At 41.2% G+C, this 14,377-nt stretch overlaps 1 protein-coding gene across 1 annotated transcript; it reads right to left on the bottom strand.

Moving 5' to 3' along the window:
• Positions 1-234: 234 nt before the first annotated feature.
• On the bottom strand, positions 235-14,377 carry Cisd2 (CDGSH iron sulfur domain 2). The gene is made up of 3 exons (XM_087897556.1): positions 14,219-14,377; positions 3,172-3,386; positions 235-779 (listed from the first exon to the last, which is right to left on the bottom strand). Exons 1-3 carry the CDS (start codon positions 14,319-14,321, stop codon positions 690-692), a joined length of 408 nt encoding a protein of 135 aa, XP_087753682.1. The 5' UTR covers positions 14,322-14,377; the 3' UTR covers positions 235-689.

The raw sequence follows: 14,377 nt of genomic DNA, 5'->3' as shown, positions 1-14,377 counted from the left end.
CTGACCTTCAGACTGTAGCTCATAAGTAGACCTTCAGGGTAAGTGCTCTTGTCACCCAGCTGGCACTAAGTTAAACACACAGGCACATGCGCACGCACGCACGCACGCACGCACGCACACACACTGAGCAAGCCTTGAATCAATTTCTTATGATGTAAGTAAATGTTTCTCACTGGAACATTTGTATATCTGATTTACTTTACAAACTGAGATCATAGTAATGAGACAAGAATATCTATAAAACAAGGGGTTTTATTGCCCCAAAGAAATTCTTGATGGCAATATTTTTCATACTTTGTCTAAAAACAGCAGAGTTCCACAAAGGCCAAAGGATGACAAACTACTTCAAATGAGCAAAACGAAATAGTACAAAAATACATTTAACAGAACAGGGGAGAACTTTTTTAAAAAATATATACATTCTGTTGAAATACTGATATGCAAAGAAATAACTTTTGGCCCTTGGCCAAACTTTAAATTCCCAATTAATTAAAATCTGAAGTACTGACTTTATTAACTCTTGATTTCATGACTGATTATATAAAGTATCAAATATAAGCAGTAGTGTAGCAAGAAAATAATAGGCAGAAAGAATTATTCAACCAGTACTGACAGTTAAAACCTCCAAAGACATTCTACGCACAACAAGGAGGAAAGAGCACAAGAGTTTCAATCCTAAATGGCTACTGTTACACTTCTTTCTTCTTCAATATGAGCGGACCCACGTTATCGCCGGTCAATTCATTATGCTTATTATGGGACCCATCACAGGCCGGAAACTAAAAGGGAAAAAGAATTGCAGATGTTATTTTACAATGGGATTCATGAAGTAGAGACATCCATGAGGTGCTCATGCAGCCAATGCGCCACACCGGAGCAGAGCTCCTCAGCGGGCGTCCTGACAGCACACGCCCAGGTGGGTCGCTGAGTCTGAGGCCAGCCTGGTCTACAGAGTAAGTTCTAGGACAGTCAGGGCCACACAGAGAAATTCTGTCTTGAAAAACAAAACAACCAAACCAAAATAAAACAAAATCTTTGCTGATTCATCTCAGTGAGTTTAAAAGTTCAAAAAGGGATTGAAATAAGTTCTTGTTCTCTATGGAGCTCTACGTTTGAGCTAATTTCTTATTTGAATTAAAAAATAAATGTATAAAGTAAATGTTACAGTGTTTTCTTATAAAACCCATTCTGTGAAGTTTGTGAAAAATATTAAAGGTGTTTTTAAATGTTCAATCCATCCAAATATAGTTATAATTAGTATTTTATTATAGACTTTCCTCTGAATTTAAAACTTAAAAGCAAAATTATGATCCTACTGTATTATGTTTTTCTTCTATTAAGGCGGGACCTCATATGTTTGGGGGCCTGTGCATCAGATGGACGTGCTTGCCCATGGGGACACATGTAGAGGCCAGAGACTGGCACAATGATGTCCTCTTCAGTTGCTTATTCACCTGAATTTTTGAGACAGGGCCTCTCGTTGAACCTGTGACCTCACTCCTGGTTAGCCAGGGAGCCTCTTGTCTCTGTCTGTTCTCCCCCACCCCTGCCCCAGTGCTGGGGTAATGGAAGTCCAGGAGTTGAACTGAAGTCCTTATGCCTGAGAGGCAAAAATTTAATCCACAGAACCATCTTCCCATTAAAACATGGTTTGTATTGACTTCCCAATATCCCATCAGTTGTGACTTCCTATACTTTGTATTGACTTCCCAATAGCCCATCAGTTGTGACTTCCTATACTTTGTATGACTTCCCAATAGCCCATCAGTTGTGACTTCCTATACTTTGTATTGACTTCCCAATAGCCCATCAGTTGTGACTTCCTATACTTTGTATTGACTTCCCAATAGCCCATCAGTTGTGACTTCCTATACTTTGACTGTTGCCTATTATATTGTTTCTAAAACCTTGTTGTTAAAAAGAATAAAACAGAAACATTTCAAGTTTCAAATAACCTTCACCAAATACAAAACAGATTTTATCAATTAGAATACTTATCACCTGAAATCCATTTTCTTCATTAAAAGCTACGTTATTATGGCTGGCATAGCTACACTATGAGGTATTTTACATGTATCATCTCACTAAATCTTCAAAAACATCTGCAAGACCTATAGAGAAGACTGAAAAAACAAAACAAACAAACAACAAAAACAAAACAACTCTATAAACCAGAGATTAAAAGTTAATTAAGTAAGGGTAGGCATATTAGCCTTTAATCCCAGCACTCAGGAGGCAAAAGCAGCAGTGTCTGTGTGAGTTCTAGATGAATACTACCAATTTTAGGTCATCTACTGCTACTGCTGCGGGAGCTACTTTTGCTCCTTCAACCAATAGCCTTTGAGGTACCAGCCCACTGGGGTGTGGTGTCTTTCGCTTTAAAAATAAGCGGTGGCAGCCCTCTCTCTCTCTTGCTTGCTTCGGATTCCGCTTCTGGCTATCAGACACTTTTCCTGATCCTGCAGGAGGCTGTTGTCTAGGACGGTGATCTGTAAGTTTTTCCTTTTAAATAAATAACCCTTTTATTAATCTTAATTCTGAGTTTGCACGGGATTGCTTTATTTTGTGACTTACTCCATCATGCTACATAGTGAAACCCTGTTGAGAGAGACAGACAGACAGACAGACAGACAGAGACACAGAGAAACTGACCCAAACCAAGCTGGCAAATTTGCTTAACCTGGCCAAGTGACAGATTGGCATCTAATATTAGTAATTACTTATTCTGACATCAAAGTTTAAGCTCCTTCCCATTAAATCTTAAATACTCTCTCATGCAAAAAACAAATGAGCAACAAACAAACAAGAGGAAGTAGAAAACGATAAGATCTCCTGAGTAAATTGGGGAAGGTTGAAGGGGGCAGGGGAGAGGCAGGGAGGGGAGCAGAAAAAAAATGTAGAGCTCAATAAAAATAGAAAATAGATAAGTAAAAAATTTAAAAAAATATAATATACTGTTCTAGACAAATGCAGAACCGTGTGAGAACATCAGAGTTCACTGCTTTCTTCTAATTCTATCAAGCAAAAAAGTCAAACTTCAACTTGGGAATATCAGTTTCGAATACTGAACAATATGGAAAAATCCCTAATCTCACGGAATTTCAGCTGGAGATTAAGACAATCCTAACAAAGTCCAAACAACGTTATGGTATGTGTAAATGGACATCTTACCGTCTTGGAACGCCAACACCTACAGTACGCTGCTTTAGTAAGATTCAGATCTTCAATGTTTATTTCGTTCACTACTTTAGGATTTTCTTTTTGTATTTTAAGATTAATCAAGCTATCCTTCTGTTGTTTCTTTTTCGGGAAGAATGGACGCACGGCAAGGTAGCCGAGAAGTGCAAGTACACCGAGGAAGGGCAGCAGGCGGAGCCATTCTGAAACTGAACACAGGCACAGCTGTCAGCGTCTGCAGAGCTCCGTCAGGAACACAGACTGTCAAGTCCACGACTGCACAAACACAACAGACCCAGCCCTACTAGGGTTATCTTCTTCTATCTGTAGGTTAACTCCATTAGAAAAACTGAAATTTTTGAAAGATTTTACTTTTTAAATATCCTATCTCATTATACCTGCTAAGTATATTTGTTCTTATATTTACTTTTCATCTGGACTTATAATGAACATAATTATGAACAAAGATGTCTTATTAAGTTTAGGAAACATGTTCACTCTTTTCTCCTTATTACCATTTCTAAAACCATACAATGGAAATTCCACAAAAATTTTACTACTGACTTATAATTTCAGGCAGAACACAGCCTCAAATGTTTCAACTTACTTTTTTGGTTAAAAAAAAATCTTTTAAAAAGCCAGGCTAATGAGTTGAAACCTTTACATATTGGCTAGTCTCAAGAAATACTTATTTAAAGTATCTAAAAGGTCTGTGGAACACATGAGATACAGACAAGGCAGATGAAACGGCTCTCACAGGCCTGAAAGTGCTCCCAGGCGCCTCTGGGCGTCCTTGCTGGCCTGCCCCACACCCTGCTAGGCACTGCAGCCTAGCTAAGGGAAGATTATGTGCCAAAGCATGCTAACAAACATCAATGATAAGTGATGGGCCGTGCTCCAGAGGCAACTGAACCCACTCATTTAACACGCTGCTGGCTTTGACAACATCATTTTAATATTATTCTCTTGTCACTTGGAGATAAAATACAGTGCAGACAGGATTAGTTCATCAGCCTAAATCCAAGCCTATTTATTCTAAGTCACCATGAATCAAGTTCCACAGATCTAAAATTAAATGTTTTTCTCTTGGAAGGACTACTCTGAAGACACAATTTAACCACTAACAAACATCAGCTTAGTAATTACTCTTGCAACACAAAAGCATTGAGGATGGAGTTCAGTGGTAGAGTGCTGGCCTACCAAAAAGAAAAGAAAGCAGTTTTGATTCAACACAAAGCTAGAGACGGAAATTAAATAACTAAATAGGCAAATAATTGCTGAATGTAGAAAAATATTAAGTATTATTCAATGTGGTATTTTCAAATCACTAGACACGAAGCCCCCGCTGTTCCTGTGGTACCCACAAACACAGGAGAGATGGGTATTTTCTTCCGTATCTCTGACTCACCACCTTGGGAGAGGGTTTCCTGTTGAGTCAGAAACTTGCCTTTTTCTAGGCTGACTACCTGGCAGCCCTTGGGATCTGCCTCCTCTGGCCCCTAAAACTAAGGCTTCCCGGGTGCTGGGACTCACCCTCAGGATCTCATGCTACCTCCCTGGACCCTAGGCTATTAAATATGCATTATTTAATTTCATTATTGTTATTTCACATGGGACCCTGAGCAGGGAGTGACAGGCTTACAGGCCTGCAAAAGCAAGCCCAGCTCACGCAGCAATAGAACTCTGTGCTCGGCAGGCACTCTACCAACTGAGCGACATCGCCAGTCTTTCAGACACTGCCCTTATGAACAATTAATTCCTTGGTAATCCATTACTCTAAAATAATACAATACAAATTTGATATGAGAGGTATTGTTACCTCCTATAACAAAGCAATAACATAAAAACACTGAATATAGTCTATTTTTGAAGTTGTATTAAGTCAAAAGTTTTATAAAGTAAAAACAAGCATATAAAGCATAATTTAACTCCTTTAAATATATTTAATAAGACTATTTTTTTCTTTCTTTCTTTTTTTAATTTTCAAAATTTTTTTGAGACAGGAGTTCTCTGTGCTTCTCTCCTGGCAATGCTAGATCTCACTCTGTAGCCCAGAGTTAGCTGGCCTCTAACTCGGAGATCCACCTACCTCTGCTTTCCAAGTACTGGGATTAAGGAGTGTACCACCATGCCTGGCTAAGATGATTTTTCTTAAAGAATATAAAGTACAAAAGACTCAAAGAAATAAAAATCCTGTAAGATAAGCTACTTGTTTTGACAATTTTTATGTATACTAGTTACTTGGGGAGGGAGAAATCACTAATTATAAACAGTACAGAAAATAATTTGAAGGAATGTACTCCTTATAATGCATTTTTAAAATAACTTATTTATTTTTACCTTATGTGCATTGGTGTTTGCCTGTATGTATGTCTGTGTGAGGATTCTGGGTCCCCCCAGAGCTGGAGTTACAAACAGTTGTGAGTTGCCATGTGGGTGCTGGGAATTGAACCAGGGTCCTCTCGAAAAGCAACCAGTGCTCTTAACCACTGAGCCATCTCTCTAGCCCCTATAATGCATATTTTAAATTTTGTTGTCTTAGAATTATAAAACATGCACAGTATAAAAATCTAATTTAGAAAAGGATAAAAACTAAATTTATTCAAAATCATGCTAGCAAGAACTGGTAACACTTTCAAATATTCCTACTTTATCTATTGAGTCCATATATAGGATATTTTATCATTTTTCCAACTCCATCATGACATTTGGAAAAGTTTTTGTTAAGAACTTAAGAAAAATCATGTGTCTGGTTGTTCTGTCTACATGTATATTTGTGTACCATTTGTATGTCTAGTGCCTATGGAAGGCAGAAGAAGATTCCAGATCTCTAAGGACGGGAGCTACAGATGGATGTGAGCCCCACTGTGGGTGCTGGCAATCAAACCTGGGTCGTCTGTAAGATGACATGAGTTTTAATGACCTCTTTCACCTCCCACATATGCCACCCACAACAGAAGTCTATAAGGGCATGGGCCTTATTTGTCTGCATCACCACAGTATCCTCAGTACCTAGGTAGTGCCTGGCTCATATACTCATTTTTTTTAATTAAGACATACATAATTCATACTTCAGTTTCTTTAGCTTTAAGGTTCAGAACAATGAGTTTTGAAATTATACGTATCTGAATTCATCACCTATACTTAAGTATGCTCTTTCTAGCTACAGGTAACTTCTACTACATCTAGAACATTTGCTTTTATACCTTGCAAACCTCCCTTTCTGATTTATTATTACTAGTAGTGTGTATGAGGTTTGGGAGTTTGCTACGGGACATGTATAGAGTAGGGGAACAAACTTTTGGATTAGTCCTCCTTCCACTGTGGAATAAGCAGATCTGATTCAGGGCGTCAGGTTTTTACCCCACAAGCCATGATAGACAGTTGAGGGGATGGCTCAGTCTGTTAAAGTGTTTGTCTTATAAACAGGAAGTCCTGAGTCCAATCCCCAGAACCCAGGTGTGGTGCTAAGTGCTTGTAACCTCAGTGTTAGGCAGAGACAAGAGGACCCCTAAGGCTCAATGGCCAGCCAGTCTAGCCTACTTGGTGAGTTCCACACCAGTGAGACTTGTGTCTCAGCGTCGGCAGACAGCATTCTGAGGACGACACTCAAGGCTTTCGTCTGACTTCCACATGCCAGTGCATATGTGTGCATCAACACACGAGTATGCACACATGCACATAAAAAATGTAAGTGCATAATACATACTTTCTGAATAAAATCTCATGCATTTCCTCTTATAAATCAATTTTCAAGTTTTATTGTGTAAGTATTAAGTAGCCACTTTGTGTTTCCCTGCATGCAGTGCCAGGGAAAGAGCAGGCACGCAGCAAACAACTCAATTACTGTTTATCTGTAGTCTAAGTCCAGGCTTCGTTTGTCTGTAAAACAGGAATAACCGTCGTCTATGTGCTTCAAGGACAATGTTTACTAAGTTCATTCCGGTTACTGCATTAGGAATGGGGATGCTTGCTAAGAGATGATGAGAGGAGGGACAGACGGTGAGGAAGCAAAACACAGGTAACACAGTCATGTTGTATGGACTGTGGACTAACAGCCATGAAGAAAACAAGCAAGGTGACATAAAATTAACAAAACAAGCCGACCAACCAACCAAACAACCTGGTGGCACAACAGTGAGGTGACTGCAGCCTCAGGTCACGGAGTCAGGAAAGGTTTCTGAAAAGGAGAAACCAGGCAGAGACCTGCAAAGTGGGGAGCCAAAGGCTCACAGACTCAAGGATCTTCAAGACAGAGAACTGTGAAACCTCGCAATCTTCACTCAGCGAAAACTGCACAGCACTATTTGAAAGGAAGCTAGCGACACATTCCCCCCACAAAGCTGCAGTCCAGACGTCTCCTCTCCAAGAGACCCCAGGTCCCGCTCTCTACCAGACTCGCGTACACCAACACTATAATGAATTTTAGCTGAGTTTATTCTTCATCAAACTGGCGTACAGATCCTTCCTATTGCGTTTGTTTGCCTTTCTCTATTGCTTACAAAATTAAGGTAGAGAAAGGCTTTGAGGTGTTTAAGCAAAAAGCTCCTCGTGCCTCTGAAGCTAGCAGAACCCTCATTCACACGCTGGGTGAAGGGCTGGGTTTTGAAGACACCAACATAATAAACGAACTACTAAAAAGTGTTTTCCATCCGTACGGAATACAGAAGTATAAAAAAGGATTACAATGCATATCAGTCACGCAGAAGAGAGGTGAAAATTCATTGTTGAGATGAACAAAATACTTTGGCTTTTGATCCTGTATGGGCCTACCTGAATGCTGAGTAAGAGAACAGTTCATAGGTAAACAAAGGGAGGGGCTGCACACCCAGCTGAAGAAGCTGCTGCAGGCAAGGTGCAGACAATCACCAAAGCCCAGGGACACTCAGGGCCGTGCTATCTTTGGAATACAATGAGAAAGGCCTGAGCCAGTGTCACGTGATGAGAAGTTCTGATATGCTATCAGTAGGTAGGAATCTACTGAAGTATGCGAATGTACTTAGAAAATTATCTACTCATGAAGTCAAGCTAGACTCTGATGGAAGACCAACAGGAGAAGGGAGGTGAACAAGAGCAGAGGGTAGACTCAGCACTCAGAGGACTGAGGAGGTAGGATCACACCAACCTAGGCTAAGGACCATGTCTCAAAAAACAAAAACAACAAAACACCCACAAAGACAGGATCCAGAAGAAACTAATCCCACCTGGACCTAAAACAGAGAAAGGGTAAGTTTGTGAAACGTAATCTGTACTCAGGTTCTGTAAAACTTGATACACAGTGTGTGTACATTTCTGAGGACTGTCCACAGACTCAGAGTAGGTCTGTGAAAAACTCCTAGTGTCTTTTAGGAAGAAAAAACTGTGACCTGACCAGGGGACTCACTGTGAAAGCCAAGCCAGGCTGAAACTTGCTATATAGTCCAGGCTGGCATCGAAGCTCACCCCAGTGGCCTCGGCAGAGCACACACCACACCTGGCTCACTAAATAGGTGAAATCAACACTCAACGCTGTTACTAAGCAGGGTCCTAAGTTATGGGACTTCCATTACCAGCAATTATGATAACTAATAAAATTAAGAAGGCAGAAGCCCTGGCATCACCAGGGAAACAAAGTGGAAAATAAAACAACATGAAGAGTAAGCAATACTCAAAAAAAAAAGTCAAAGTAGCTCCGTCCACAGATGGGTTTGAACTCTACAGCCCACATGGAGGGAGGACACACTGGACCAATGAGTTACACTCCCAACCCTAACCAATCATTGTAAAAACACTTCGAGTGTACATAGAAAAGCATGATCTCAGTAAGGAATATATATGACCGTGTGTGTGAGTGCATGCATGTGTGTATGGGGGAACAGGACGCTCTATATTCCAGGCTGGCCTTGCTTCTGAATGCTGAGATCACGGCATATGCAAGCTTAATGTGGTAGTGATGACAACCAGGGCTTTGATACTACGCATCTACCAACTGAGGTACATACCCAGCCCAAGAAAGACTACTGTAAGAAACTAGGATGGGCCCTCTCTCAGAGGAAGAGGCCCCAGCTGAAGGGCCCTTCACACCCTTCTCATCCTCCCCACTGACATAATGTTCCACTCCAGTTCCCTCCTGCCCACTGACGTCATGCTCCAGTGCCTGGATTTACTGTGGGCATCACAGTTGGAATGCGTCTGGCTCAGAACTATGACCTGCTAAACCTGGCTTAAAAAAAAAAAAAATCTAAGATTAAGAGACTTGCTAGTGTAAAAGAAACCTCCCAGCTTCTGACACCCACCACAGTGCTGATTCCCTCTCGAGAAGCCCACTTCCTTTACAGCCACATCCAAAGCTCCTGTGCTGCCCTTTAGTCTCAGACTGCGTGTGTTGCTCAGAAACAATGTGGGCCAGAGACGTCACATCATATACTCCCAGCAGCCTTTCCTCTCCCCACAGCTTCTGTTCAACTACCTGGGAGGTTCTGACTGAAATTATGGTGCTAGACTGGCAAACACAGCCTGCCATCAGTACTTGCTCACCTGTCCTTTGGGAGTTCTACTACCTGTTGTCCAAAGACAAACTAATGAGCTCTGGATAGCCGATCAGACACTAGCAGCAGCGATTTCACTGTCTCACAGTTATAATGGGAGCTTGGCAGAGTTTATTAAATTTTGTTGCTAGAGTAATCAAAATTAGTACTTCCAACCCAGTTTCTGGCGAATTATCTACTTATTTCATATTGCTATCAAGAAGCTCCATCACTGATATTTTTATTAATAAATCATGTTATTATTAAAAAGAAAAAAGCAGGTCACTTTTTTCCTTTCCAAATTTAAAAAGGTTACATATAACGCCATAGAACACTTCATTGCTGTTTTCTTTATAAACTTTTAAATGCATCATTACAGCTAAGGGACAAAATTATTCCTATTTCTCAAACAAAGAAAACATTTTGCTGCTGGGCATGGCGGGCCATGACTAGAGGCAAAAGGACTGCTAAGAGTGTAGAGGCAGCCTGGGCCATTGGTTCTGAGCCAGTTTAAGCTGCAGTGACCACAGCAAGAAAGAGGGAGGGCAGGCTTGAGAGCCAGCACAGAGATTTCGAGTACTGGCTGCTCCTCCCCAAGATCCGAATTCAATTCCCAGCACCCACATGATGGCTCATGATTGTGTATAATCCCAGTTTCAGGGGATCCAATGCCCTCTTCTGTTCTCCAGGCAAAAATATGTGGTTTACAGATAGATATGCAGGCAAAACACCTATATACATAGATGATAATTTTTGAAGGGGAGGAGAAGAAAAAGAGGGAGAGGGAAGGAAAAGACTGAAGTATAGGGTATAACATAGGTCCCTATTACTTAGACTTAGAACTCAGGTAAGTAATGTAGTCTAGATTCAAACTGCCAATCCTGTTCCAGCAGTCAGGATCTCAATTTCTCTAGTGCTGGGGGAAAGTTATGAATATCACTGAATTGTTTTTATTATTATCACCTAAAGCCTATTATTAGCTATCTCAAGATCAAAGGGCCAATAAACTTAATCAATTACAAAGTTTTCCCCCATTCTATTATGAACACAGCAGTATGCTAATACCTAGGAAGCTGCACGGCCTATCACAAGTACTCAATGAATCTCTGAGAACCTGAAGAAACTTAGACTTTGAAATAGCTATATGGCAGATAATGTTTGAGCGCCACACTGTTCTCCACAGAGGCTAAGCTCATTCTTAATTACACTGGCTTTTAAGAATAGTTGAACTAGGAAAAAAGAAAACTTACAATCTAAAAAATATCTATGTAAGTATTTCCCCAAAAGATTCCAAAGATTTAGATTTCTCAAAGGAGTTCTAAAATCAAACTGTCTTTCAAAAGTTATGTTAATAAAAATTGCTTTTGTTGTTACTTATGTTCTCCTATTGAGAAAACTCACCATGGTTCCACTATTGAAAAGCCGAGGTATTAACGGAGAGTAAAACAAACACACTAAGTAGTTAGTTCTGTCTGTGACAAGTGACCGGACCCCCGCATCCACCAGTGAACTGTGCTGTAAATACCTGTTACCTGAGAAAGTCTTTTCCTGAATCTGTCTAGAATATTCCTCCCCTACCGATTTCTGTAATTAAATAGTCTTTTATTCAATATGAAGTTGTCAATGGGTGACGGTGGTGCATTCCTTTAATCCCAGAGCTCAGGAGGCAGAGGCAGGTGGGTCTCTGAGTTTGAGGCCAGACTAGTTTACAGAATGAGTTCTAAGACTGCACAGTAAAAGCCTTTCTTGAAAAAAAGCAAAAAAGAAAAAACAACCAAAAAAGTTGTTGATATTCCATTAGTGGATTAGAAACTCGTTCCTTTTTACTGCTGACCACTGCACTACACTACTTTACGAATATGACCTATTTTCCTATTGGTGGGTATCTGGGTTGCCTCCAATTTGGAAGACCGTTATAAATAAGGGTGGTACAAATACACATAAAGAAGAACTTAGGTGGATGTATGTTTTCAATCTCATCCTGTTTCTAACTTACAGGTTCAAAACCTGTCCCTTGGACAAATAATAGGTACAAACTTATTACAGGCTGGTATGCTTGTGTTACTTTGAAAAACTCATTTTGTTTTATTTTTTTTTTCAAGATCGTGTTTCTCTGTGTAGCCCTGGCTACCCTAGAACTCTCTCTCTGTGGACCAGGCTGGCCTCAAACTCAATAGGAAAACATAAGTAACAACAAAAGGTAGTTAGTTGTTTTTTTTGTTTTTTTTAATTAAAGCTGTCTTCTAAGTTTTTAATTCAATGAAAATCTCACTCAAGAGAACGAAATGTCACTATTACAATCTCCTTTGCAGGGAGACAGCTTGCGGATTTCACCAATCCTCCAGGACAGGGCCTCATGCTGCTGCTGCTGCTGCCATACTTAGAAAGAACGCTTTATTACAAGTAGGCCGATGCTTCTCCGACAATCACTAACACAAGCTATGATAACTAGACTTGCAGGCCCTGAGCTGGGGCCTACACAGCCATTACTGCAGTGCCAACTTAACCAGGCCCGTCAGAGGGAGAAGGCTCAGCAGTTCAAGATTACCCTCAGCTACAGACTGAAGCCAGCCTGCATCACAGGAGACCTGGACTGAAAACAAAACCAAACAGACACGGGAGTTGTCATTACTGTTGAGAAACAGTCCTACATTAAATATTTTAAAGTGACAGTCATCACACACTATCGATTAAGGAGGGGAAAGTTAGGGCTGAAGTTCCTTAATGTCTTTAATAAGGATTAAGTATTTATCGACAGGAGGGACCTGCAAGAAATCATGCTTATAAAGTATTCCTCCTACTAAACTCTTCTGTCACATCATCTATAAAAAGTTGAAACTAATATATCATAACCAACATATATAAAGCAAGTTGACCTATGCTGGTGTGAGAGAAAACTGTTCCCTTGATGGTTAAAAACCTAATTAATGTGTATTATTAGAATGAACTGTTTTCTTTTTTAATAAATAAATACAAGAATGAATTGGCAAAGCAGATCAATGCCACAAAATGACTACACCCCTTTGGCTTTGCACTGCCAGTTTAGTGAATACATTTAAGGGTATGATTTAAACGGGAAAACTAACCATCTATGCACAGTTAACATTAAACTACTACCGCTGACTTTTTTAAAAAATTCTAAATTTCAGGCCATAAGGAGGCGTGATCACAAAGCACGAGATTAGCAACTGTTACAATTGCAGAAGGATCACACTTAAAACGGTGTGTAAGAAGAGAGACGACAAAGGCGGGAAAGCCCATTCTTTACATGCTGCATTTCTTAAAAATAAAGTCTCTTAAAACAAGAGATTTTGATGTTTACAGAGAACTGAAGATTTGGACTATTTTTTCTTTTGTGATTTTCAGATCACTTCGGGTGTCGACATGTTTCTTTAGTGTTTATTGGTCAGCTGCCACGCTTTCTCATTGATTTTATGCACTCTACTGGTTCTCTTTTAATGGTTAAGTGTTAAAAACTCCACCTACTCATTAGCAGAGCAGCTGTCGCTGACAATAAAAATCCCTAAGTTTGTTAAAGTCTGTGTATTAGAGTTTATCCATCTAAAATCTATGACAAGTCTTTTCTGTTGTCACCCATCTTCTCTGAGAGGGACTAACATCAAATGCACACTCGTTTTGAGGGAAGTACTCAAGTAGAAACAGTGAGCAAAATAATTCCCTGCAAATATTCATTACCAATTTGGTATTAATTCCATCTTCTGGTTCACAGATTCAATTTTATTTTTCTTTCATCAGGCTTCCAATGACTGTATTTTAAGTCAGCTATTTCTAGAAGGCTGCAGGATAATCAGGCCTACTTACCTTAATTCATGCTTGCAACCCCGTATACTTGGGGCTTGTCACCACCCTACACAGTCTGGAGATATGGGTTAGAAAGATCTACTTCACACTGTAATGCTCCAAACCCAACACAATCTTTCAAGTACCGACAGCGTCTGCGGACTTTGAGTCAAGACGTGAAGGACTGCATTATGGGAACCTTGGACCTCGACCCACTAAATATCATGTTCTGAAATCATACCAGTCTTGGGACTACTTTATGGCTACTTTTTCTCCTCCTCCACTTGCTCCAGGAGCTGTAGCTATGGAGGTGACCTCAAATGCTTCCATGATGGGTGACCTGAAGCCTCCACGTACCACGGAGAACTGAGGTCACTTCAGATCTCGCTTATGAAAGCATCACACACGCTTTGCGTGGTCACCGCGCTTCTCCCCCGCGCGCAGGACGCCTCCTAACAAGGACACAGAGTGCTTTACAAAATGCACGCGGCAGTGGGCACAGGAAGGAGACCCGCCGCTCTGAACTCAGCACCTCGTCTTCGGCATCCGCCTGCGGGGGCGCCTCGGAAAAGTACCCTTCCCCAAGACCCGGCTGCCCGGCGCCGCACAAGCGCACACGGTCCGCGGGTCACGTGCAAGGCCTGGCGCCCCGCCCCGCTCCGGGCTGTTCCCCGAACACCCCCACCCCCGCCCACGGGGCAGCGCGCACGGATGGCACGGGTGCGGGGGGGTACCTGTGAGGCGGGCGAAGCCGGTAATGCTGTCAGGGACCGGCAGCTGCTTGAGGTAGGCGGGTAGCTGCACCTTCACGATGCGGGCCACGCTGTCCAGAACCATCCTGCCGCCGGCGTCCGCGCTTGCGTGAGAGCGGAAGCGGCCGGCGGGCTCGCGGG

The sequence above is a fragment of the Myodes glareolus genome, chromosome 17 (assembly GCF_982192425.1).
Source record: "Myodes glareolus chromosome 17, mMyoGla1.1, whole genome shotgun sequence".
In the NCBI taxonomy this organism is placed as follows: Eukaryota; Metazoa; Chordata; class Mammalia; order Rodentia; family Cricetidae; genus Myodes; species Myodes glareolus.
The sequence above is the reverse complement of the archived record's forward strand: the minus strand, read 5'-3'. Positions and strand labels throughout refer to the sequence as shown.

What these genes read in the sequence shown, in the direction of transcription:
- Cisd2 (XM_087897556.1), bottom strand. Translation starts at nt 14,321, where the DNA reads ATGGTTCTGGACAGCGTGGCCCGCATCGTGAAGGTGCAGCTACCCGCC. An exon ending in CGGCTTCGCCCGCCTCACAG is followed by an intron (nt 3,387 to 14,218) that starts GTACCCCCCCGC and finishes GCCTGTGTTCAG; the next exon opens with TTTCAGAATGGCTCCGCCTG. An exon ending in GGTGTTGGCGTTCCAAGACG is followed by an intron (nt 780 to 3,171) that starts GTAAGATGTCCA and finishes TTTCCCTTTTAG; the next exon opens with TTTCCGGCCTGTGATGGGTC.